This window comes from Oryx dammah, unplaced genomic scaffold (assembly GCF_014754425.2).
Source record: "Oryx dammah isolate SB20612 unplaced genomic scaffold, SCBI_Odam_1.1 HiC_scaffold_29, whole genome shotgun sequence".
Classification (NCBI taxonomy): domain Eukaryota; kingdom Metazoa; phylum Chordata; class Mammalia; order Artiodactyla; family Bovidae; genus Oryx; species Oryx dammah.
Window position 1 is genome coordinate 86,419,164 of NW_024070213.1, and position 24,926 is coordinate 86,444,089.

At 48.0% G+C, this 24,926-nt stretch overlaps 1 protein-coding gene and 1 non-coding gene across 3 annotated transcripts; both read right to left on the reverse strand.

Moving 5' to 3' along the window:
- Positions 1-1,812: 1,812 nt before the first annotated feature.
- TRNAN-GUU lies at positions 1,813-1,885 on the reverse strand. The gene has a single exon. It is a non-coding gene; the product is annotated as a tRNA-Asn (tRNA).
- A 4,240-nt stretch (positions 1,886-6,125) lies between these two features.
- On the reverse strand, positions 6,126-23,749 carry LOC120858207 (ADP-ribosylation factor 3). Of its 2 annotated transcripts, none has more exons than XM_040234130.1 (5): positions 23,496-23,749; positions 10,862-11,101; positions 9,952-10,062; positions 9,594-9,718; positions 6,126-9,029 (listed from the first exon to the last, which is right to left on the reverse strand). In XM_040234130.1, exons 2-5 carry the CDS (start codon positions 11,007-11,009, stop codon positions 8,868-8,870), a joined length of 546 nt encoding a protein of 181 aa, XP_040090064.1. In that variant the 5' UTR covers positions 11,010-11,101; positions 23,496-23,749; the 3' UTR covers positions 6,126-8,867. The 2 variants fall into 2 exon arrangements, with proteins under 2 accessions (XP_040090064.1, XP_040090065.1); XM_040234131.1 differs by lacking the exon at positions 23,496-23,749 and adding an exon at positions 11,219-11,348 and having other exon boundaries at positions 8,643-9,029.
- Between the last annotated feature and the right edge of the window lie 1,177 nt (positions 23,750-24,926).

A 24,926-nucleotide genomic window follows, 5' to 3' on the forward strand; every position in this document is an offset into this window, starting at 1 on the left:
GAGATGGCTGGATGGCATCACCGACTCGATGGACATGAGTTTGAGTGAACTCCGGGAGTTGGTGATGGACAGGGAGGCCTGGCATGCTGCGATTCATGGGGTCGAAGAGAGTCGGACACGACTGAGCGACTGAACTGGACTGAACTGAGGGGTGATGGAACACTCTGTATCTTGATAGGGATGTGGGTTACATAGGTGTATGCTTATCAGACTGTATGTGTGCTCTGTATGCAAATTCTACCTCAAATTTTTTAAAAAGGAAACAAAATCAAACACAAAAAACTATATTAAAAAAAACCCCAAAACTATTATTTCCAAGTCTCCCTTCAAGTCTGATACAGTCAATAAGATGTAATATTGTCCTGGACTTTCAGGGAGGCTGCTTAAAAGGAGCTAATTTAGCTAAGAAATGTGTCATAGTGCTTCACCTCCTCCCCCAGTCTCCTTCCCTTCCTTCTTCCTGTTGCCTAGAATGTAGATGAGATGAACTACACTCTAGCAGCCACATTAGACCACAAGGTGAGCATGAGGATGTAAGCTACATGCTAGGACCATTCCAAGCCTACACCAAGTTACCTTTTAACTGAGGTAGAAATTAACCTCTATCTTGTTAAAACAAAGAGTAATAAGCCCTCAGCCTCTTTCTACTCTAGCCCATTCTGTACACTGTGGCTATCTGTTCAGCTTCAGTCATGTTACCTACCTGCCCACTAAAAAGCCTGCATGGGTCCATACTGCCCAGTGAATTAAATTCAGACAACCTGACATACCAGTTGAAAGGTTTCATTATCTGGTCTTAATCTGCCTTTCCAAATTTTGCTTTGATTCCATTAAAATAAAAGCCTTAAAAACAGGAACTTCACTTTTCCCATTTTTATATTCTCATTGCCTAGTATGGTGCCTGACACATTAGATGCTCAAAAAATGTTTACATAGAAATTGAATCAAATCCTTTTGGCATCATGATGCTCTTGGCATCGGATGAACCTGCATTGTTTTCATCTCTGTGCACAGCTCATGCTCTTCCCTCACCTGTCAAGCTCCCTCTAAGCCAAGCTCAAAGATCATCTCCTCTGGGAAGTTCCGATCCCCTAGCTGAAAGCGACTTAGTTCTGAACTCCAGGCAAACGCCTGGGGACTCTATTGTACTCCCCCTTGTGCTGTAATTAGTTGTGTATTCCTGCTCCTTCCTCCCCTTCTCAAGAGTGACCTCACCGATGGCAAGGACAAGGCTGTGATCATAGCTGGAGTCCCTTAGGTGCCAGCTGCACAATACCCTCCATACAACAGATTCTAGACAAATATGCTTTGAGTAAATACACTATGCAATACTGAGACACCATTAGAGGGAAAACCTAACTATATTAATAGAGAAAACCTCCAAGACAAGCATATATACCTTTAAGGTAAAAAAAAACAACAACAAACTAGACTGATACATGTGATAGGAGCCCCTTTGTATTTTAACCCCTTCCCAAATATGGATAGATACATATATTTAGAAAAGGAGAGGATGCACACCCAACAACTGAGGGTGGTTACCTCTGGGAACAGAGGGAGCAGAGGAGAACAAGTACTACATGTTGCTCTGAACATTTATGAGGTATTTGAATCTTTTGCAATAAGAATTATTTGGGTTACAAAAATAAATTGTAAAATTTTGAATGAATGAATGTGATATCCAGCCATCCAAGATGATGTGTGGGAAGTGCTGAAGGAGTTGGGCTAACAGAGCTAAAGGAGCCAAACAGAAGCAAAGCGTCCTTGTGTTGTTTTTGTTCCGGCCGCACTGCATGACTTATGGGATTTTAGTTCCCCTACCAGGGATCGAACCTGGGGCCCTGGCAGTAACAGTGCTAAGTCCTAACCACTAGACCACCAGGGAATTCCTGAGAAACATTTCCTGTAATTACAGAGGACATGGGTAACTTTGCGCTTAGTCACTCAGTCGTGTCTGACTCTTTGTGACCCCATGGACTGTGGCCCACCAGCTCCGCTGTCCATGGGGATTCTCCAGGAAAGAAAACTGGAGGGGGTTGCCATTTCCTTCTTCAGGGGAACTTCCCAACCCAGGGAATGAACACAGGTTTTCTGCATTGCAGGCAGATTCTTTACCGTCTGAGCCACCAGGGAAGCTCGGGTAACTTTGCAGATCCTATAAGTGGGATTTTTTTTTTCTTTCTGAAAGTGGTATTTTTAAACAAGTGAGAAAGGGTATAAAGGCAGAGGGCCAGATATTTGGGGAAAATGAACAGACCAGTTTGGCTAAAGTAAGGGATTTAGCCAGGAGAGTAGACAGAGGTAACTGGAGAGACAAGAGTTGGTATGGAGAGACTTGATTGGTAGTGAGAATCCACTGAAAGTTTCTGGGCAAAGGGGTTACACTGAATACCATGCTGATGCAGGCTGGAGATGGAAGGTTACTCTCTTGTCCAGCTCTGAGGCTTTGTTTAGTAACCTGGATGGGAAGGGATGAGAGGGTAATAGCAGAAAAGGGCAAAACAAAGGCAACTGTATCCCCCACAGAGGGCAGCACAAGCCCTCTTGGACCCAGGAGGGACCAGGGAGGGAGTTTTCTCCTTAGGTCAAGTTAAGAGCCTGTGTGTGCATGCTCCGTCGCTCAGTTGTGTCTGAGTCGTGTCTTTGTGACCCCATGGACTGCAGCCCACCAGGCTCCTCTGTCAATGGAATTTTCCAGGCAAGAATACTGGAGTGGGTTTCCATTTTCTATTCCAAGGGATCTTCCTGACCCAGAAATCAAACCTGTATATCCCACGTCTCCTGCATTGGCAGGTGGATTCTTTACCAGTGAGCCGCCTGGACAGGCAGAGAAAGGTGACATGGCCTTGGGAAAGGTAGGGGAGACTGGCCCAACCTGACTCAAGGCACAAGTTAATCAGAGGGCCACCCCTGGAGCGGCTTCCACCTTCAGAGGTGTCTGTGTCAGCAAGTAGGAGAAACCACCACATACTCCTGGCTTCCAAGCTTCAGGGGCACCCACCATGCCCAGCTTGGTCAAAGACAATGATGTTGATTCCTTCGTCAAAGCTGAGTGCCTATTATGTGCCAGATAGCAAGCAAGGCATTGCTTTTTAAATGGTTTTAATATGTTTAACAGATTGCTAATAAATAAAAACTTAAGTGAGTCAGCATATAAAATCTGGGTTCAAAATTGAATGCCATATTTTCAGGAGCATGCATACCCAGGCTGACTAGATTTCTTTTTGCATCTGATTATGTGCTCATAACCAGGAATGATACGTTACCCTGCCCCCCACCCCCACTATCCCCTTTGGCTGTTCCAGCCATGGATGTATTGTGCCATCGATACAAGATCTGGCATAGGCAAAAACAGATTCTCCATCTCCTATTACCTAAAGGCAGGATTCCTATATTCAGAACTCGGAAAAAAGCTAGCATCCAAATCCCTGTAGTTCAAAACCCCAAGCTAAGCCCTGCAACCCTTAGAAGGCCTTGTACTCAATTCCGTTCTGGGACAGTTCTCGATAACATGTGGGAGGGAGTGCTGGGTGGACCAGTTCATTCTCAAACCTCCTGCCTGGCCGAGCCTAGCTGTTCAGACCTCCTCAGAGACAGCTCTCGATGCACCTGTTTTGAAGGAAGGGTCAGGCAGGAAGTGGGTATGGGCCGAGCTGTCGGCTCTGGGCAGAGATAGCAGAGTTCTGGCTTGTGTGCTGCCCTCTCCACCACATTCAGCTCGGAAGTCAGATCTGCTGCTAAACTAGAGCCCAGATACTCTCTTCTGTGGCTCATGGCCACAGTGACACAAACAAGGAGACACTTACCTTCAAGCCTTGATGGTGAATAGTTCTGGCCCAAGTCCCTCACTTCCAGACCTCCACCATGGCCTTTTGGCAGCACTGCGCCCTTTATCAGTCAATGCTTAGATTTCCTCACACCTAACCCTTTCTTCCCTTGCTCAGGAACTCAGGGTCATCCTTACCCTTCCCAGTAATCAAGGCCAGGAAACCTAATTTGAATGAAAAGCCTGCAGAGGAAAAAAGGCACTTGGATCCCAAGACTCCCCAGTGGCCAGCTTGATTCTCTAAACCTCCAGTTCCCAGGTTTAAAAAAAAAAGAGAGAATTGGACTTTGACTCTTCTACCTCCACACCCTTCTGAGCTGGAAAAGAGACTGTTCTTAATATTATGACTGCCTGCACAAAGACACCACTCCCTGCTCCAAGCAGTGGCAAGCGGGTATCCCTTCTACACTCTCACTACCCCATATGGTACTCTGTGGTTATCCCAAAGAATTCCAGAGCAGCCTAGGAACAGACTTCCTGGTCTCTCCCTTGGTGCCATGGTTAACTCCACTCTTAGCACAGGTCTGCAGACACAAAGGTGTAGAATAAACACCTTCCAGCTGTCTGCTCTAACCAATCTAAGTACCTAAAAGTGCAGACAGTGTGGTGACTTCCCAGAGCTTTCAGACCTAATGCCTCTAGTCCGAGAAAGTCACACTCACTCACACTTATCCTGCCTGTCACTGACTCCATCCCACCTGGCCCGATCCAAGGCTTTCCACTAGCTTTCTCTAGGCTCACTTCAGAAGCTCCCTTGCCCAGATTATCCTGAAGTATATCCTAGGCCAAGCCATGAATGAGGAGCTATTCGTGTTCTGGGAAGAGAAGGTTGCATTTGTCTTAAGAGCTGGATGCTAAACATTCACCTTCCAGGTTAAGTCTCCCTTTCATCTCCCCATGTCCTCCTCCATCCCCCCAAAAGCTAGGAGTTTCAAGCAACTGTCACAAGAGAGCTTACCCTCTTTGCTGGCATCCTAGACTGACTACTGAGGGACACAGGGACTAGACCATCCTCTCCTCAAGTTGTCAGAGGTCAAAAGACCCCCACTGGCCTGCCATCCAGGTAAAGTCCTCTCCATTACCATTATCTTATGCAGGGCTGTAGCTCTGGAAGTTATCTATTTGTTAGTATACAAATAACGCACTTGAGCAAGTGCTCGTAACTTATCAGCAACCTCGGTCACCAAGCAGGACTTCTGAGGAACCCAGGAGAGGGAAAGCATCACCTGGTTTTGACGGTTATGTGGGTAGTGTTCAAAGCTTACAGGGTTGATAAAGCAATGTCTGATTGAAGTAGTTTAAGGGTTTCATAAGGGCAGATGCACTAGACCTTAACCATGATGGCTTATTTTAATAGCAAGAGAGGGGATGAAAAGGAAGATTGCCAGGGGAGGCAGCAGGGAGGTAGCTGAACACAAAGGATAATTTCACACTGGTATTGGGGCTCTCAAACTTATTACATGCCTAAATCCTGTGCCCTTTCCATAACATCAAGTTGGGAAGACCTCTGTCATTGAAGCTTAGGAAACTGGTGAGAGTAGGGAAGGCCTGCCTGACTCACCCAGACCTCAACAAGAAAGGGGAGCACCATCCCTTTCTTTGCCTGAATAACAGCAGGAGAGGAAGAGTAGTGGTGGGAATTGGATGGAAGGACAAGGTTTGTCTTTTTCCTCAAAACATTATCTCTGGATGAGGTCTGGCCTCCTGACAGTGGGGAACCGGACACGTAAAGCAGAGGTGTCATGGGCCATGACAGGACCCTGCCTTACAGCAGGGCCATGAGCTGTAAGGAGGGTCAACTTCATTATGCTACTCAGACCTTTATCCTTCACCTTACTCAATGCCAAAGTCCAGAACTAGATGGGTGAGCAGACTCCAACCTATGGATGAGGGGACCCTGGTCCAACTAGAAGCACCTGAGGCAGAGGGCTGGGGAGATCTGAGAGTGGGGGCTGTGTGAGGCATTAGGGCCCTCTATTGGAGTCCCTAAGTCTACAAGTCTACTAGAAGATGATGAACATGGCTAGGTTCAGGGTTAAACCCTTTACAACTTGAGGGGCAAAGTCACAAAGCCCTCAAACTCTGGGCCCCGATTCATTTCAGCTCCCTTTTGGGGTATCATGGGAAATAGTAAGCAGTGTGGAGATGAACCTCCATCACTTCACTCTCCCCAGTCCAGAGTACCCTTTACCCCTCTGCTGAAACAAAAGGCAGTCTGGAGTGGGACCAGAAGCAGAACTACCTTCACCAATAAACTCTGTGCCACGGCTGCTGCACATCAAGGATGATGGTCTGCTCCAAAGCTGCATAAAACAAGTTTAATTTCCAACCAGGGTCACAGTCATCGCGTATCCCACATTTTGAGCAAGGAGAGAGAAGGTGAGTTATTAAACATGTACAGTCTACATTCCAGAGGAGAAAAAAAGAAGAGAAAAACCAGTTCAGAACTGCAGTTACCACTATAACACCACAAACAAACTTTTAGGGGGGAACAGGGGAAATTCCCAGGGAGAAGAAAGGCTGGAACAAAGCAAAGCAAAAAATTAAACCTACCAGAGGAAAGTAGGGGAGGGAGTGGGTAGAAGTGGAATGAAACACCCAATTCCAAAAGCGCTTTTGGGTGAATGGGAATGTAGAAAGGACCGCCCCTGCCAAGGGCCTAGCAGCCTGGGATACTAACAAGATCATTTACTGCCCCCTGCTGGACAGATCCTTGAGCAGCACCCAGGCAACCTCCAAGACGGTTTCCCAACACCCTCAGCCCCACCTGTCCCTGAAGGCCCCCAAACCAAGGTGGGGAGTAGGTCTAAAATGAGAAAAACCCATTTGGGACTGACATCTAACTAGGCAGGGTCAGAGAGGGAGTGAGGCAGGAGAGGAGGCAAAGTCCTCACCAATCACAATGATACAGAGTGAGCAATTCTAAGGAAATTTTCTCAAGGAAAAGGGAGACAGAGGCAACAGCAGTGAAGCAGGTGAGAAGGCAAAGGAAAGAGTTCCGGGAGGCAGAGGCAACAGGAACAGGAACCAAAAAAAAAAAAAAAATCTGACAAAACAGAGACAAAGGCAAAGTAAAAGTATGAGGGAATCATCTGTGGGGTCAGGGGAGTGAATACATGTTAAAATGAATCAGAAGCTCCAGCAACCCCTCCCCCGACCCTGCCACCAACCACACATACACACGCATACACACAAAGGCCTAGAGCACAAGAGACCTGCATACACCCACTGCATCTTGGATAATTAACATGTCATTAAGGAGCTGGCACTGAGACACCCCTGGAACCTCTCTTTCACAGTTCAATCTGAGGTGGGGTAGGGGGTACTGATCCGCCTGTTGTAGACAAAAGTGGCAGGAAGCCTGGCCCCATGGGATGGGGCTTGGGACAGCCCCTCTGAGAAGGGGTCCCTCAGCCATGCTATGGAGGCCCTGGGCCCTGACATTAGCAAAAAGGTTATGGGTGGCCGTCTTGGAGCTCAGGGCGCAGCCAGCACACACAGGAGCCCACAGAAAAGCCACGGCTTCACAGAAACCGCGGAAGTCAGGAACCCAGGCCAGGATCTCAGGGACAAGTGCCTCCTGTAGACAGAGACACAGTAGCAGCAGTTTCTGAACTACATAATAATGGAGGGAGGAAGACCGCTGCATCCCATCAGCACCAACAATCACTTCGGAGCCCGATCTCCTCCATTCCAATGCCCAGATCCATTTATGGGAGGCGGCTGGAGAGGGCAGGGAAAGGCTGTTGGGATGGAGTAGGGAGTGACGGCAGGATGGTCTCAGGGTCTGGACACAGAAATTTCTCATCTTTCAGCACACACTGGACTAGATAAAAACAGAGAAGAACTGGCTTGCTGCTGAGGCCTGTGTGCCACCCCCACTCCCCTGCTCCTCAGCAAACCAGCCAGCCGGCTCTGGTGAGGCCAGCACTACCAGGGTGAGGAAACTTCTGACAAAGGACAGGTGAACCACCCAGGCCCAAGATCAGAAGACAGAAGGGGCAGGAAGGCAGGAATAGGGAAACCGATCTGTGTTTCACCTTCTCCTAATAACAAAAGAGGATGAAGACAGAAAACCTGAGCCCCTCTCCCCAGTGCCCTGGGTCCCAAATACAACCCATGGTCTTGCTATCCCTACCTCCCCGCTCCAGCTCGGAGGAACAGATCTAAGGATGAGGGGGAGGATCAGCTGAACACTCTGAGCTGATAAAGAGTGAGTGGGTTCCTCTCTCCTTCCACAAAAAGGCAGGGCAGAATGGCATCTCCTTGGGAACAGTCATCTAGCGACAAATGCCACCCCCCTGACCTGAGTGGGGTGGAGAGAGGGATAGAGGAAGATAGTGGCAGAGAAGCCGTCATCTGCCCTGTATCCAGGAAAACCTACCTGCAGTGGAGAGGCACCAGCCCAGGACTGGGGAAGCCCCCCCTCCACCTCCTTCCCTTTATCTCACCAGCATGGGAGGAACAGCTGATAGACGAGAGTGGGCAGTGTCCTGCTCCAAGCCCTGAGCTGCACCCACCTCCTCTACCCGCTCCTTGGCCCCCATATGTATCTCTCTATACAGATATATACACGCGCACACATGCACGCACACACAGAGAGGCCCGTGCAATTTCCATGTAGAATAGGGGGAGAGCAGCAAAGGAAAGGAAGACGGGGAAGGGAAGAGGGGCCTGTGGGGAGAGGGAAGGGACTCAGATGCCAAGAGCACAGCAACTAGAGCCAAACGAAGCAAACCGGAGGGAACACCCCATCCCACCTCCCAAGCCCCAGAGCTTGAGGGGGGACCCACCCCATGAAACCATAACAACCTTGTTTTTTGTTTTAAATCCGGTAAATTGGAATGATTCATCATCAGGACAGCAACTGGGGACTGGTCATGGATGGGGGAGGGGAGGGCAGGGGAAGCAAGGCTGTTGCTGGGCATGCGGACATGATACCCAGGGCTCTGGCCGCACTGGCAACAGGAAGGAAAAGGGCAGGGCTGGGTCAAGGAGACAGTAGGGGTGCATGGGGTGGTCGGACAGGGCTGTCTGGCTCTCACTTCTTGTTTTTGAGCTGGTTGGCCAGCCAGTCCAGGCCTTCGTACAGCCCGTCCCCGCTGGTGGCACAGGTGGCCTGAATGTACCAGTTGCGGTGGCGCAGGGAATGCAGGCCCAACTTGTCTGTAATCTCAGCGGCATTCATGGCGTTAGGCAAATCCTGGAGCACAAGGGAGACACAAAAAGGAGCCTCAGGATCTTGCAGAAGCTTCTAGAGCACCCACCCAGCAAAGGCAGGTATACCAACACCCTCTCCTCCTTCTTCAGTGGAGGAACCCAGAGCAAGATCCTAAAGAACCACTTTGGATCTAATCATCCTAGAACTCCAGAGCCAAGGCACTAAAGGTCATTCCACTGAGGAGCTGGAAACCAAGTATGGGGTTGCTAGGGAAGTGGAGAAGTGATTCAGATGGGCCAACAAGCAGGTCCATCTGACCGTAAGAGAGAGGGCTGTTCCACTAAAGCAGACAACAGGTGAGATAACAGACGGGCTGGAGGTAAAGGATCTACCACACCAGTCCCTCTGGACAGAAACACTGCTAAGTAAAGCCGGGATGGGGGAAGGGGACAAGAGGAGGAGCATGAAGAAGCCAGCTAATCATATTTCCTACTTTCCAAATTGAGAGCCCAGTCATAGGGTTTACCACACAATGGGCTCCAAGGTCCCATGACTTCCATGGCCAGGCTGCCCTCTCTCAAACGCAGAGGCAGGGAGATGTCACACCTGTTTGTTTGCAAAGACAAGGAGCACAGCATCCCGGAGCTCATCCTCCGCCAGCATCCTCATCAGCTCCTCCCGGGCCTCATTTACTCGCTCTCGATCATTGCTGTCGACCACAAATATCAACCCTGGGGAGGCAGAGCATGGGCTGCACAGAGACGACAGATCAACTCCCCTCCCCCACCGCAAAGAGAAAACACCCTCCTTATACCATTCAAATATCTGCTCCCTCTTCTTCTGTCTCCCATCCCTAGGAGCTGCAGCAGGGCAAGAGCTGGCGCCTGATAACCAAGAACAATGGCCACCCTCTGCTCACACCCAACCAACCCGTGCCAGTCCATGGGCAATTCACACGTCCTACCTTGGGTGTTCTGGAAGTAGTGTCTCCAGAGAGGCCGAATCTTGTCCTGGCCACCCACATCCCAAACTGTGAAGCTGATGTTCTTGTACTCCACTGTCTCCACATTGAACCCTTTGGGGAAAAAACAGACAGTGGTCACTTGGCCAGAAATGCCAGGCCTGCAAACGATGCCCCATTGGGTTATTTCTGTTTCCCCCAGGCCTAGCAAAGAAAAGAAAGTAACGCTTCCTCAGACCTGGTGTTCCCTGACTTAGCAGCATTAAGGCCAAAAAGAAAACCTGAGAGAAGCAGCAGAAGAGGACGAGAAGGGCCAGCCAGGAGGTTCCCAACTGCCCGGGTGAGACAGCATTCCCCACTCGTTCTCAGTCTGACACTCTCCTGCAAAAGAAATGACTCAGCCCCACTCCTGTCCCTGGGCCACCAAGTCGGCCTCAGCTGAGAAGTGGGGCCTGCGAGGCAGAATGGAGAACAAGAAGTGGGTGACAGTCCCGGAGCCCCGAAAGCAGAACCAGCTGATGATGGTGATCTAGAGCTGCTTCCAAATGCTCTCCCTCCCAGAGGCAGGTCTTAACTGGGATCAGGGCCACCAAGGATCTAAACTGAAGCAATTCCAGGCCTCTGGCAGGAACATCAAAGCTCTTCACCTGCTTTTCAAACAACAGAGAACAAACCAGCTCAGCGCTTGAGGGCCACTGTTGGGTGCCAGGCCGCGGAAGTTCCTGCATCAGAGAGGGCCAGGGTAGGTGTGCAAATGGCAGGCCCAGCACCTGCTAGGAAGCTAAATAACCACTCTTCCCTGAACCCCACAGACCGTAAGGACTTGCCTGGTGGCCAGGTTGGGAATCCAGGAATAGGCCCCCTATCTGGCTCAGTGGTGGGCATGAGAGCCTCCAGTGAGCTTTGCCCTTACCAATGGTGGGGATGGTGGTGACGATCTCGCCCAGTTTCAGCTTGTACAGGATGGTGGTCTTTCCTGCGGCATCCAGGCCCACCATCAGGATGCGCATCTCCTTCTTCCCAATCAGGCTCTTGAGAAGGTTTCCAAAGATGTTACCCATGATCACAGCAGTCGCTTTCTGAGGACAGTAGGGTGCAGTGGGGGCAGGGGCAGTCTGGTTCGGGCCTGGACCCTGGTATGGAGGACTTGATCCTAGGCAAAGAAATGCAAACTCACTACCGCCATCTGCTTGTCAGGACTTCAGGCTAATGGGACTGGCCAAAGTCACGGCTGGAGTTCTTTTACGACAAACCGAGAGCCTGAGCGTACCATGAAGATCAAGGCCCCCTCAGATCCTGAGCCTTTGGGAGCAGAGACAAAGCAGGAACACTCAGGTCCCCTGCTTCTGCCAGTAATCCACCCAGGTGACGCTGGATGGGTTATTTCACCTGTTCTTATCTGCACCTGTAAATGGAGGAAGTTGAACTAGATGATTTCTAAAGTCCCTTCAGTCCTGCCATTCTATACTGTATCCCGAGGCATAGGGAGATCATTAATGCCTCTCCTTCCCCCAATCTTGCCCTGAGACTTCTGGAAAAGGTGGGAGAGGAGGGAATGGAATAAGGAGTGGCTCTTTGTGACTCCTGACAAGGTTCAGGCTTGTCAGGTTCCCAAGGTTTATGCTCTCAGGCCTAATCAAGAGATTCTGCTTCTTCCCTTCCTGTGTTTCTACACTTTCCTTCTACACACCAAAATTAAGCAGGAAGAAGTAAGAAAGTAGCACTCCTAAGAAAAGCTGATCCTTTCCGCTCTGTGAACTACCAGCTGCTAAAGCCATACTCTGCGCATACAACAGTGAGCTGAGAGCTGGCGGGGGCGGGGGGGGGGGAGCGTGTGGAGAGGCTCCCCCTCATTCCTCAGCCAGCTAGGTCCCTCCCATGGTCCCTCCCGGGACAGCTGCTCCACATGGTCACCTGCAATGAGGCAGTCAGCTCATTCTCTGCTTCTGTTCTCACCCTCTTCAACCTACTCTCCACAGAGCAGCCACACTGATTGTAAAACCAAAACCAGGTCAGGCTGCTCCTCTGTTCAAAACCCTCTCTGGGCTTCATAGCTCCCTTTCTGTAAAACCCAAAGCCATCCATGGCCTACAAAGTCCGGCACAGCCTGCATTCCCGCTTCTCTCATCAGGCCTACTACTCTCCCCTGGGCATACTCCACTTCAGCTCCCCAACACTCTCTGGTCTCAAAGCTTTTGTCCCTGCTCTTCACTCTGCCTGGAAGGCTCATCTCCCAGACAGCCTTCGTGAGCTCTCCCTTGCTTCCTTCAGGTGTCTGTTCGACTGTCCCTTTATCAAAGAGGCCTTCCACAACCACCTATATCACACACACACACACACTTCTCTAACCCATTATTCCACTTTTTTCTCATAGCATTTATCACCATCTGACACGTTCTGTATTTGTTTCCTTCCGTACTGTTTTTCTCCTCCTACTATAATGTCGGTTCCTTATCTGTTTTGTTCCCTGCTGTGTTCCTGGTGCCTTGACTAGTGCCTGGCACACAGTAGTTGGATAACCGAATTAACTCACAAGGTCTCTACTGACCTCACTAGCAGCTCACTCAGGTTAGACCACTTCTGCCTGATATATCATTGGCGGAAATGAAGGGAGCAGTTAGCACATTACAGAAGTACAAAATGCCTGTCTGCCCACTTTGCCCACTGCCCCAGACTGACAGAATCATAGAGTCATTCATTTCTTCCCTTCTTCTCTCCCATCTGGATGGCTCAGGACAGCCACAGAAATGAGTCTTTGAAACAACAATGAAGCAGGGGTTCAGAATCACCCATGCCAGCCAGCTCTCTGTGCCTGCAGGAGCCGATGCGTCAGCGGCAGCTTATTCAGCAATCACCATGTGCCAGCTGCTGGCGTTCTCCAGAGTCTGGGAACCAGAGGCACACATATGCACACCACAAACCCAGCAGGCAAAGGAACAGGTCAAGACAGAGTGCACCCAAACCCAAGAATGTGAAAGGTGGATAGGGAGGAATCCTATTTTCAAGCTAAAGCACAGGCGTTTGGTGGGAGTTTAGTTGTTTTTTTCAAAAACTATTTTAGGTTTGTTTATTTGTTTCCTACTCTCCTCAGTTTGCAGTGAATTCCAGACTGGTAAAAAGGAGCCAGATCAACGGCCTCTGGAGACCAAAGTACTAGTTTGTCCAAAAAACAATCAGTGCTTATGGAGTGTTTCATCTTCAAAGGCCTCCGCAGACATTCACTAATAAGCCAGGCGTGGTGCTCTGGGTAGGTTCCACAGATGAGCCCAGCCCCTGACCCAGAGGGCTCACACCCCAGAGGGAGGGCCTGGCTCAACTTTAGGGTGCAACTTCAGCCAAGTCGCCCACTAGCCATCCACCCGGCCCCTCCTGCCTCAACCACCCAGGCAGACAGATTCCTGAGGATTCTTGAGGCAGGAGGGGAAACCTACCCAGCTAGTAAGATCAGATCCTACCAACTCTGGAAATCCATGGTAGTCAGACTTCTGGTTCTGATGCCTTCACTTCCAGAAATTTACACCTTCCCAAGTCCTCCTAGTTCTTGTTTCCCACTCATGTGTCCTTTCCTTTAGCTCCAGATGACACTTTGCTTTAAAGCTTAGGTAATAGGCTTTGGCCCAGATTCTGAACTGAATTTATACCACCCGTTTATCTTGCCATCCTTCATGACTAGAAGTATTGCTGATTAAATGATTACCAACTGTGAGTAGAGCAATGGCTGAAAGCAAGCCCTTGTCCCAGAACATGCACACACTGTCCTCTGGTCTGCTTCTTTGCTAAGCTATCACACTGAAGTCTTGGTTCAAAAGCGGATCCCCTGTTACACTGATTTCTATTTCCTGGCAAGCTACATAAAGGCCCCTGAATTACCTGAACCATTCAAGTGGCACTACGTTGTGGAGTTTTTCCTTCTAAATCTGTGCTTTTACTGTCTCCCCAATTTAACCATGTGCTCACCATGTGCAAGGACTATGCCTTTTATTTATTTTGGATCTTTCCTTGTTCCCAGTGCCAAGCCCCACTGTAGGAGTTCAAGCAAGCACACTGGCTGATTTAAGCCTCATCTAAGGCTTGTATCATTTCTTCTGTCCTAGCTGTACTTGGTATCTTGGCGTCTCCATGTGGTGCACAGATGGCTGCTCAGCTTTCCTGTCAATCCCTGGCCATTTTCCACACACACTGACCTTAAGACTGGTTTGGGAAAGCCATGAAAGGACGAGAAGACTAAAAGTGGTAAAATTTTCTCTTGGCATGTAAAACTCAATGGGGCTGGCAGATAACTAATGAAATATTCAAGTAGTTACCATGTGTACCCCATGGCACCCCAGGGCCTTGAAATTAATGAACATTACAACTTTTCTTTAATATAATCAGGAGCTTGACACAGATGAACAGTCCAAAGCAAGTGTTGGCTTTCTTGTCTTGGCTTTCCTTGTTCCTGTCTGTTTCCAGATGGCATGCTGCCCCGACCACCAGGATGGTGGCAACTTTCAGCTCTGTGCCATGAACATACACCTACGGCTATATAGTCAGCTCTCACTTTCACCACACAGCAGAATGGCAAACAAACCAACCTCAGATTGTCTATGTACAGTACAGCCTATAGTCATTCTCTTTTGCCACAGATGGCACTCCTGTGTCAATAGGGCAAACTACCAGGGTTCCATGGGCTGGGAGAAACAGAAAGCAGTTAAGACTGAAGGTGAGTGGCTCAAGATGAAAAATGGAAAACAGCTATATCTCTATAAACAAAAAGGATGTCTCAACATTCTATTGTACAGTTACAAACTCTGTTATCAGTGGTAAAAGCAGCAACAGGAACTCTAAAAAATGCGTTTTAGTATAATCTGTGTTGGACTGTGCAGTTCAATCGGGCACACTGACTGATGTAAGCCTCACCTGAGGATGCCCTCACTGAGGATCACTTATGGCCCCTGATCCCTTCCCCCCAGCCCCAGCCCCCCAGGAGAGGCAGGCTGCCGCTGTCACTGACTGTTCAGTCTCCTGACTTGAGGCCTATCTGCCTCACACTCCAGGTGATTCTGAAAGTCACAGCCCAGTCTGCCAGGCACACTCCCCATTCTCTGTCACAGGCATGTGTCCTAAGACACCCCTGAGGGGACTCCTGATCCAGCACCTTTTCAGGCTGCATGGGCTCAGGGAAAAGACGACCAGAGTCTCCCAAACCCTCTGCTGCCAGGCAGAGTGCACAAAAAGTAGCTATATTTCCAGACAATTTTCAAATTGAGACTTCACTAATAAAGATGCTATTTTTAGCACAGCCATGGAATAGACCAAAAAATTTAGGGAAACCAAAGCAGGGTCTGCCTGTATTTGGTTTCCTTAGTGTAGCTGGCTTGTGACCTATGTAAACTTTCCAAATTTTTGTCTTAGCACTGTAATCAGCACACAAGAACTTGTAGATTAGTATCTCAATGGCTTCTATTAAACTCAAAAGATTTCCCAAAGCCAATAAACAGCTTCTGATGTCAGTTTCCATTCATTCATTAAACGTTTATTAAGTATAATGAACTAGGGATACAGAGGAAGACAGTTTCTGCCTTCATGAAACTCAGTCAATGGGAGAGAAAGACTAGGAAACAGAGGATTACAGTGTGAGGCTAAGAGTGGGATAAGCACACAGTATTATGGGGACAGAAAGCTAGAGCAGTTAATCAAGACTGGAGGATGAAGGCCAATTCCAAGACATGACTCTCTGGTCACACCTGAGCTGACTCTTAAAGGAAGAATACGAATCAGTCAGACACTAAAGAACAGGGAAGGTGGAAGAGGGAAGAGTGTACGCACAGGCATAAAGATGAGTTAGAACAGTGATGAGCCAAAGCCAGGTGCAACCAGGAGGTCATGTATGTGGATGCAGCATCGTGAGTAAAGAGAAGGGATGAGGCTGGAGAGGGAAGCAGGAGCCGGATCGTGAAGGGCCCTAAAGGTAACACTGAGTAACGTGATCAGATATGTGCTTTAGAAAAACCATTCTGACAGCAGTTTAGGGACTAAGTTAGGGAATAAGGGGGAAGGACAGAAGGCAAGAGACCACTTGGGAGGTTCAGTAATAGATAAGAAATCCAAAGTGGGTGGGATGGGGAGGAAGATGAGAGGGAGGTTCAAGACGGAGAGGACATATGTATACCTATGGCTGATTCATGTTGATGTTTGACAGAAAACAAACAAACAAAAAATCGTGTACAGCAATTATCCATCAATGAACAAATAAATTTAGAATTTTAAATAAATAAAATTTTAAAAGAAAAAAAAAAAGAAATCAAAAGTTCTGAAACAGAGGTGGCAATAGAGAGAACAGGACAGAATTGAAACACCAAAATAGTAGACTTCACAGGATTTGATAGCTGATTATAGTAGGGAGAGGAGAGTCAAAGACGACTCCCAGGTTTCTGGCCTGTGTGAGTCAGTGGCACTTCTTTAGACTGGAAACACTACAGAAACAGATCTGGCAGCAAAGATGTTTGTTTTTAGATTAATTTTGAAGTGCTAAGGTCTGAAGATCGGGAGAAAAGTCTGGTCAGGGTATTTGGAATTATCTGCATAGACAGTAACTGAAGCCCCAAGAGGAACCAGGAAGATTCAGGGTGGCAGCAGTTACTGGCTGCCTGCCCCAACAGCCATCTTCCCTTCTTTCTTCTAACAGAACCCCTAATTTGTTCAGACATTGGCAGGCAGTGGTAATGAGCTACCCCTCCCCAGCCCTAGGGTATGAAAGCTGATCAGTAAAGGCTCTGGGCATTTCATTTCTCTCACCATGATTTGAGTCACAAATGGTCAAGCACTAATTCTGGGCAATAAGATGTAAGAAAAGTCTACCGGGAATATCTGGGAAAGATTTCCTCAATCTTAAAAAAGAACATATATCAATGTTCTCTTCTCTAGCCTTTGGATGTTAATGTAGAAGGGTGAGATGCTGGAGTAATCTTGAGTATATGAAGGGACAGACACAAGAACACTAGGATATCAGAGCAGAAAAACTTGGATCCTACCAGGTTTAGTTGGTAGATCAAAAGAAATTGTAAGAAGAAATGTTCTACCCCTGAATTACTTCTCCATGTGGTAGACTATGTGCGTGTGTGCTCAGCTGCTGCAGTTGTGTCTGACTCTTTGCAACCCCATGGACCACAGCCCACCAGGCTCCTCTGTCCATGAGACTCTCCAGGCAAGAATCCTGGAGTGGGTTGCCATGCCCGCCTTCAGGGTATCCTCCCGACCCAGGAATCGAACCTGAGTCTCCTGGGCTACAGGTATATTCTTTACCCACTGTGTCACCTGGGAAGCCTTGTGGTAAAATATACATAAATTTTACCATTTTAACCATTTTTAAGTGTACAGTTCAGTGGCATTAAGTAGTTACACTGCTGTGCAACCATCACCACAAGGCATCTCCACAACTGTTTCACCTCCCCAAACTGAAACTCTACTTATTAACCAATAACGCCTCTCCCCTCTCCCCTGGAAACAACCACTATACTGTTTCTGAATCTGACTGTTCTGGGTACCATGTTAATGTGGAAGCAAACAATACTTGTCCTTTTGTGTCTGGCTTACTTCACCTAGATTTCCTGCTAGATGTTTAATAAAGCCTCGGATTATTTGAGCCACAGTGTGTTTTCTTTTTTCTTTTCTTTCTTTTTTTTATTTTGGCTACACTGAGTCTTCGTTGCACATGAGCTTTCTCTAGCTACGACGCTCAGGCTCTAGAGGGTGGGCTCACTAGTTGCACCACAGGCATGTGGGATCGTCCCGGGACCAGGGATAGAACCCAAGTTCTTTGCATTGGAAGGTGGATTCTTAACCAGTGGATCACCAGAGAAGTCCTTCACAGGTGTGCTTTCTATCTTTTGCAACTGATACGTCCTAATCTATATATCTAGAGAGAGTATGTACGCTGAGACAGGAGAAAAGCCAAAGATAAAAACCTGGGGCACATCAACATTTAAAGCAAAAAAAGGCCAGGAAAGAGAGTAGGAAGCAACCAAAAGGGTAAAAAGGAAATCAAGAGACTAAGGCATCAGAGACACCAATGAGGAAAGAAAAAAAAAAAGGAGGGTCAAAGGCTATGGAAAAGTCAAATTAAGATAAGGCCTGAAAGATACCTACTGAACTTAGCTACTAGGCATCAATGAATGGCCTTGTTATAAATTAGAACATGACTAAAATTAGTCTCCACTTAACTAACAGCACTTAGGTTTGAGTCAGAATTGTTAAACATCAGTTTCCCTTCTAGTCCAAGAGGAAGACTCCAGTTCAGGATAACCTGAAGGAAGCCACAAAGTCAAGCAAAGGATTCTCAATTGCCCTGACAGACCCAAAACACCAGAGAAGGGTATGGTTTTTCCCAAAGACAAACCTCAGCAAGTGAGTCAGAACAGAACCTCAAGTCTGTTTCAGAATACATGACCTAGCTAGATAAGACAGTGACCAAATAAAAACTAGACTCATTTATTTCCCTGGAACATTCCGTGGCACTGCCCCCTAATCAAAGCTTTCAGTGTCCCCTGTTCCTAGAATTTGACCAGCTTACAACTGTACCATATCCTGATATTTGATGACTGCTCCAATGCCCACATCTCTAGCCTTGGATATCCAGTACACTGTACCTTCCTAATTACAAAACCACTGAAATCCCATGAGTAATCAGCCTAAAGCCCTAGTAAACCTTTGCCCCAATCTGGTCCCACTATGCAAGTCAAGATGGAGCTGCCAGTGAACAGATGAAACAGGAGGCCACGATTTGGACAGGGCCACCTGTAACAGAGCAGCCTAAGGATACAGAAGACAGGGAATGTCCTACCTTGGGGGATAAGAGCCTTCTGTGATCCCTCGGCACCTCAAACACACTTCTACTCTAGGACTTACCACAGAATGTTTTATTTACCTTGGTGTGTTTTGCTTTCCAGAGCTGGAACTTCCCAAATAATGTGCCTTTAATGTAATACAGGTCAGCTGAAGATGCTGATCCCATCAATACTGGATAGCTAGGGCTTACAGTGGCTAGAGCTCATGGGCCAGTGATCTCGGGTTGCAAGCAACCATGCCTGTTTCAGTATTACCATTTTATCAGGACACCACGGTGGGAAAACAACATTAGACTCTCAGTCCCTTGACAGCTGGGACTGTGCCTTATTCATGCTTCACGCTCCCAGCATCCAGCTCCATGACCGATCTGTGGCTAGTGACTGATATACTTGTTGCTGAACTCAGTTCTACTGATGGTGGCAAACGCTTGTGAGGTTGAGGAAGACAGTATGCTATGCGTGATCTCCAATCCTTTTCCTGTAACTGACAAACTGGAAAAGTGGCTTCCATGTTCTCAGAGCCTTAAGGTTCCTTAGATGGGATTCAGAGCCTGCCTAGGGGAAAGGGAAAACTATCTGAGAGACTCTGATTATGGTCCGCCACTCTCCACCACTACCACAGCAGCACTGCTTTTATCCATTTTATGTATTAGACTTCAAATAAGATTTTATATAAGGTAGGGTTAGACTCCTTTTTCTCAAAAAGGGGAGGATGAAGAATTAAACCACTCCAACAGAAAGCTAATGTTCTTCTGCATCCTAAATCATGTTGAAATTTAAACATTCATGCTTGACATGCTTGTGTTTAAGCTCATAAAGGGCAGGTTATGGGAATTCCCTGGCAGTCCAGTGGTTAGGACACCACAATTTCAATGCCAAGGGCCTAGGCTCAATCCCTGGGTGTCGAGGAACTAAAATCTGCCACGCTCAGTCATTTCAACTTTCTTCAGGAATATGGTGATAACTGTGGATCCCTAATATCTTGAGCCATTTCTTTTTCTGGTCCATCTGATGCAGCACGTCCTTTGCAGAAGTCCATGACAAATCTCTAACACCTTTGTAGAATCCCTACCTCAGTCAGTTCTTTCCCAGACTATAAGACAAAGCCTTCAAACATTTGTAGAACTCCTTCCAAATGCTCCCCATGTCCTTTCATTATCCAAAAGCTTTATTAGCACTCCACCTATATTTGCAACAGATGTTGGAAAAGGCATAGTAGGCAGATTTATAGACACTGCAACTCTGGACCATAATACAGTATACTCTGAAACAGAGGCAGACATTTAAAGGAGATATGACTAAGTGAAAAGAGTGGCCCAGGAAATGGAGGATGCTGAAATACCAAGATCTAAAATAATGGGACCCAGGAATCTAAACACCTGACATAGGCCAATCAGGGTGCTCTTCCATGGCAGAGTCAACCATCACCTCAGAGTCACGCTGACTTTTGTATCATGAACACTATTCCTGAGCCCCCACGTCCTCACTCTACATCCCAGTTGATGGTTCAGGGCCCCTGCCTTGCTCCAGCTTCACCTCCCACTCAGGCAACAGGAGCTGCCTCTGTGAGGCTGATGCTGAAAAAAGATTTCATTGCTCATAAGCCTACGACCAGCACAGAAAGTCATGGTAACAATCACCCCTCTACATAGGCGCTTCAGGCAGCAAGTTGGTCTTTTGTAAACCTCCTCTTTTTTAAGGCAGCCCTGAGAGCTCATGTTATTATTACTGTTATGATGGTGATTATTAATAGCAGCTAACATTTACTTGAGGCTTACTATGTGTGCTCTGTATAACCCTAATCACTTTGTATACGTTATCTCATTTAATTCTCATGCCAACACTATGAACAGACACTATCATTATCATACTCTTTACAGATGAAGAAAATGAAGCTAAGAGAGACAAATAATTTCACCAAAATCATACAAGTAGTAATCAGCAGAGGCATGACTTGAACCCAATTGTGTCCGATTCCAAGGTCCACACTCTTAATTATCATACCATGTAACAAAAATGGTGAAGAAAACTATGTTGCACACCTGAAATGAACACAACAGTGTAAATCAACTATACTGCAATTTAAAAAAATGTGAAGGACTTCCCTGGTGATCCAGTGGTTAAGACTTTGCCCCTCCACTGCATGGGACACAGGTTTGATCCCAAGTCAGGCAAGTTCTACAGTAGCCACACACACAAAAAAAATGGTGAGGAGCGTGAAATACAGTGACATGTTTTGAGTCTCAGGCCTCTTGAAATCCATTTCTAAAGGTATGTGGGGGAGTAGATTCCACAATTTCCCTCAGTCATTGACTCCTTCTTAACAAACCTGGTTTTAGAGAACTTCCTTCTAAGCAATAAATCCCGCCCACTGTCCTCTGAGTCCATTTCCTCTATCATGACTCCAGTGGAAGAAAGTAGCAGAGACAAACACACTTTATGACTCTGGGCATGTAAGGCTTCACTTCCACTCTTTCTAGCCTGCTGTCTGTCCTCCCTTACACTTGCACTCAGTTTAGTAATAGCAGCTACCTTCATTGCCACCAATTCTATGCCAAGTACCAGATACATACACTGGCTCCCTTCTCCATAATTATCAGGAACTCAATCTGCAGACAACTCTGCAGGACCTAGGTCTAAAGGAGAGACTCCTTTGCTCAAAACAGGGAAGCAGGAGATCTAGGATTTCTGCTAAATAATGACTGTGTTCTAATACTTTTCTCTTGGGGGTCTTAACTTTCATTATCCACAACTCTTTTGTGCCTCTTAGGAAACGTGGAGAGACCAAGACCTTAATTACAAAGGGTAAAGACCTTTAGACCCTCACTCAGCTATCTTCAGGAACTCTATGACAGCCAAGCCATCTCTTTCTCTTTCCTTAAACTGTGGTCAGAAATCCGGAGTTCAGGACTTTCCGGGTTTGATCCCTAGTCAGGGAACTAGATCCCACAACTAAGAGTTACCATGCCCATCCTGCATTCCGCAACTAAAGATCCCAAATGCCACAACTGAGACCCAGTGCAGCCAAATAAATAAATAAGTATTTTTTTTAAAAAAAGAAAAGAAAACCTAAGTTCTATTTAAAAAAGAAAAGAAAACCTAAGTTCACATTCAGTATTCATGAGAGCATACTGTGTGCCCAGGCAGTATGAGGGACACAAGATGAGATCCAATTCCTGCACTCAGTTTCATCTCTTTGGGAAAGCAAGACATACGCATAAAAAATTTGACTACAAAAGAAAAGAAAAATTTTTTTTCACTACCCAAGACAATAACTCTATGCTGGGAGGCAGGAGGAATGTTAATATGTGATACAAGAGGACCCTTCCAAGCTGAATCCAAGGTCAAAGATCCATTCTGTGAAAAGGTGGATGAGTTTCTTTCTTAGAATGAGCTTTTATAGACATGGTATTCAAACCCAAGTCTAATGCACAATGACCAATTTACTGACCCATTCCAGTCATAGCAAGTGGAGACACCCCAACAAGCTCAAGACAAAATGGTAGCAAATACTGTCACCACCTGAATAGGGATGGGGAAGAAGTATGCAGACCCTAGCTGCACTGACCTAAGCAATCAGACTCCTGCAGCAGATCTCCTACCAAATAAAACTTTCATGCCATAGACCAGGAGTGACCCAATCCAACAGCGACGGAGACACGTTTTAAGTTACACTTCTTCCTCCCCCGATGACCTCACTATTTCTTCTCACTCCTGACCACATACCACAGTCCTCCCGGCCTAGCCAGAGGGAGACCAGCGGTAATACAAGCCAGAAAGAAGGGAACTCTCCCCAAAGAGGAGTTAGAACTTGGCTAATCAAGTGGCCCGGTTTTAACAGGGAATTCCATCCTACCCCTCACCCCCACCTTCTTCCCTCAAACACTGGTGTAAGCAACGGCTCCATTTTCGGTTCCGGGAATCCTGGTACTTCCTAAAGAAAGAAAGCGGATTGGAAGACCGAAACTCAGAGCTGGCGACCAGAAGCTCCCTCCTCCTGTGAGACCGCCCCCGCTACGCCTGGGGGAGGAAGGCACCACCTCTCCTCTCCAAGCAAGACCAGATCCCCCTCCCCCTTCTGCTGCCTCCTCTCTTCTGGCTCCCCACCTGCTGCCCTCTTCTCAACATGCGGTTCCCAGGACCCGAAAGCTCAACCTCCACCAGGGGCTAGTGCCCCTGGGGTGTCCCACTAGCCTGTGTCCCTCACCCCTACGGACCCCTGCCCCACGACAGGGGGAGGGGTGTCATCATAGCAAGGCTTCTCTCTGGTCTATTACCAAGGTGAAAGCGGAAAGCGGGTAGGAAAAAGCGCTATTCCCTAGCCCTTTAATAGGAAAAGAACACAAAACAGTCATCGCCACCCCCATGTCACCTCACCCAGGACTGCTTTCCTCCCCCTTAACCCCGACCCTTCAAAAGCCCACCTCCTGCAGGCGAGGGGCTCCTCACTGCAGCCCAGGTCGCCCCCTTGTGCGAGGCGGAGAACAAAACCGCCCCCCACCCCCACACCAGCTCAGCGTCCTTCAAATGCGGGGGCAGGCGTGTAGCTGGCCCGGCGCCCCCTCCCCGAGCTCTCGGGAGGGAAGGACCACACCGCTCCATGCCAGGCAGTGCCGGGCGGGCGAGCGAGCGGAGAGCGGGGCGAGGGGACTCTATCCTCGCAGCCCCCACCCCGAGCCTCTCCTCTACCCGGACCCGCCTTCCCTCCTCCAAGCCCCTCACCTGTTCCTGCTCCCAGCTCCGCCGCTGCGGCCGCCGCCTCCGCCCCCACAGGCTCCGCTCGGCTCTCGCTCCACTCTCTCTGGCTCCCTCAGCCGATTTCAGCGCGGCTGCTCCCCTGGCCTCGCTCCCGGCTCCCTCCTTCCTGCCCTCCACCTAGCACCGGAAGCAGCGACGGCGACAGGAGCTGTGCAGCTCACCCCCACCCCCAGACCGGGATACTTCCCACCTCCCCGATCGCGCGAGAGCTGCGCACCGGCGAGCGGCAGATCTCGCGAGATTCATCACCATGGCAGCGGCTGCAGCAGAAGCAGTCGGTATTGGAGGCGAAGTCCGGGCGGGGTCCGATGTGGGGGCTGGAATCTGTGGGCGGTGGTGGCGGAAGCTAGGGAATGGGGCTGAGACAGTGGGAACAGGTGAGAAGCCCCAGGGTTATGCCTGTTATTTAAGGACAGAGGCGGCGTAGTGGGCGCAGTGGAGACGGGCTCCTTGGGCAGTCAGGAAGCCAGAGAATGAGTGAACATCTCTTGCTTTGGACCTTACTCCTTCAGTTCTCATTTTCATTTCTTAACCAGGGATAGGTGCAGGCCTCCGAGAGCCCTCACTGCACCAGTGTTGCTACTCACTGCTAAGACTAGGTTGCTGGGGGGTGGGGGGGTGGGGTCTGAATCAAGAGATCTTTTTTTCATAGGGAAGAGGGAGAGTGATGAATTTAAGAGACTGAAGGAAGCAACTGGACACTGGGCCAGTTAGGAAGTTGGAACTTGAAAGATAAACAGTTGAGGCCTAATATTCAGAAGTGTGGTTTGAGGAAGTATACCTCAAGTATGAATTTTAGTATTACAAGGAAAGTGAGGGATTTTGCACCTGTGTTTCTCTGTTCCTGCCCACTCCCACTTTCATCACACTCATTTTTGCACCTGGTCTAGACGTGCAGCGTTACCTTGGAACAGTCACAGCTGTGATACAAGAAGGGCACTAGTAATGCTAAGCACAGAAGGTTCTTGAAATGCCCTTTCTCCTTATTTACAGCAGTACAGATTTTCCTTAGCTTACAATGGGGTTACATCCCAGTAACCCCATTGTAAGTTGAAAATATCTAAAGTCGAAAGTGCATTTACTGAACATCATAGCTTAACCTAGCCTGCCTTAAACGTGTTCAGAATATTTACATTAGACTACAGTTGGGCAAAATAATCTGACAAAAAGCCTATTTTATAATTGTGTTGACTATCTTATTAATCTATTGAATACTATACTGAAAGTGGGAAACAGAATGGTTGTAAGTGTGTCAGTTGTTTACCCTTGTGATGGTATAGCTGACTAGGAGCTGCAACTCACTGCCACTACTGGGCATCACAGGAGAAAGTCATACCACATGGCCTGGGAAAAGATCAAATTCAAATCACAGTTTCTACTCAAGGCATATCACTT